General features: G+C 55.2%; 1 protein-coding gene across 1 annotated transcript; it reads right to left on the bottom strand.

Moving 5' to 3' along the window:
* Positions 1 to 527: 527 nt before the first annotated feature.
* On the bottom strand, positions 528 to 1,218 carry ENH_00047400 (hypothetical protein; the record flags this gene model as incomplete). Its single annotated transcript, XM_013581074.1, has 2 exons — positions 528 to 768; positions 852 to 1,218. Coding segments are annotated over 2 exons (608 nt in total), but the record flags the coding sequence as incomplete, so codon positions are not given.
* Position 1,219: the final 1 nt, after the last annotated feature.

Genomic DNA, 1,219 nt, shown 5'->3' with positions numbered 1-1,219 from the left:
ACCCCACTGCCTCTCAGGTGTACAGACACCCCACTGCCTCTCAGGTGTACAGACACCCCACTGCCTCTCAGGTGTACAGACACCTCAGTTCTACTCAGGTGTACAGACACCTCAGTTCTTCAGGTGTCTGTACACCTCAGGTGTCTGTACACCTCAGCTGGCCATGAGCTGTGCAGACACCTCACTTGCTAGTCAGGTGTACAGACACCTCAAATTATTTATTTGGTGTGTAGACACCTCAGTTATTAATGAGGTGTATGTACACCTCAAATTATTTATTTGGTGTGTAGACACCTCAGTTGTTAATGAGGTGTATGTACACCGCAGTTGTTAATGAGGTGTATGTACACCTCAGTTGTTAATTAGCTGCATGCACCCCCCTCACTCTCAGGTGTACAGACACCTCAATTAATACTTCGCTGTATGTACACCTCAAATGTTATTAAGCTCTTAATGAGGTGTATGTACACCTCAAGTGCCACGTGCACTCAGGTGTACAGACACCTCAAATGTGGACTCTTAAGCATTCAAAAGGCCTTCTTTCGCTGCTGCAGCTGCTGCAGCTGCTGCAGCAGCTGCTGCTGCAGTAGTATCTGCTGCAGCTGCTGCTGGTGGTGTTGCAGCTGCTCAAGGTGCTGCTGTAGCAGCAGCTGCAGCTGACGTTGCCGCTGCTGCTGCTGCAGCAACTGCTGAAGCTGCTGCCGCAGCAACCGCTGCTGCTGCTGCTGCTGCTGCTGCTGCTGCTGCAGTGTGTGTGCGGCTGCTGCGCTGCGCTGCAGGTTGGGTGCGGAAAATGTGGAGCGGTGTTTGCCGCCGCTGGTGGAAGCAGCAAATGCAGTGGGTCTTTACACCTCTTTTTGCTGCTGCTGCTGCTAGTGTTGCTGCTGCTGCTGCTGCTGCTAGTGTTGCTGCTGCTGCTGCTGCTGCTGCTGCTGCTGTTATGTCGCTGCCTGAGACCCTTTTTGTGGACTCGAGGCTCCCTTTCTGGGTGTCTCTGCTGCTGCTGCTGCTCTCCACCCCTGCTGTTTTCTGCTGCTGCTGCTGCTGCTCTTGACTTCTGCTGCTGGCTCCTGCTGCTGCTCTCCCGTGCTGCTGCTGCTGCTGCTGCTGCTGCTGCTGCTACTGCTGCTATCCACTCCTCCCGCTGCTGCTGCTGTCGCTGCTCTGCCCTCCTGCTGCTGCTGCCGCTCGCCACCCCGCCCCCACCCCCTCCCACTCC

The sequence above is a fragment of the Eimeria necatrix genome, genomic scaffold, assembly GCF_000499385.1.
Source record: "Eimeria necatrix Houghton genomic scaffold, Enh_scaff3616, whole genome shotgun sequence".
NCBI lineage: Eukaryota > Apicomplexa > Conoidasida > Eucoccidiorida > Eimeriidae > Eimeria > Eimeria necatrix.
Note: the sequence above shows the minus strand (reverse complement) of the source record. Positions and strands in the feature narration are given on the sequence as shown.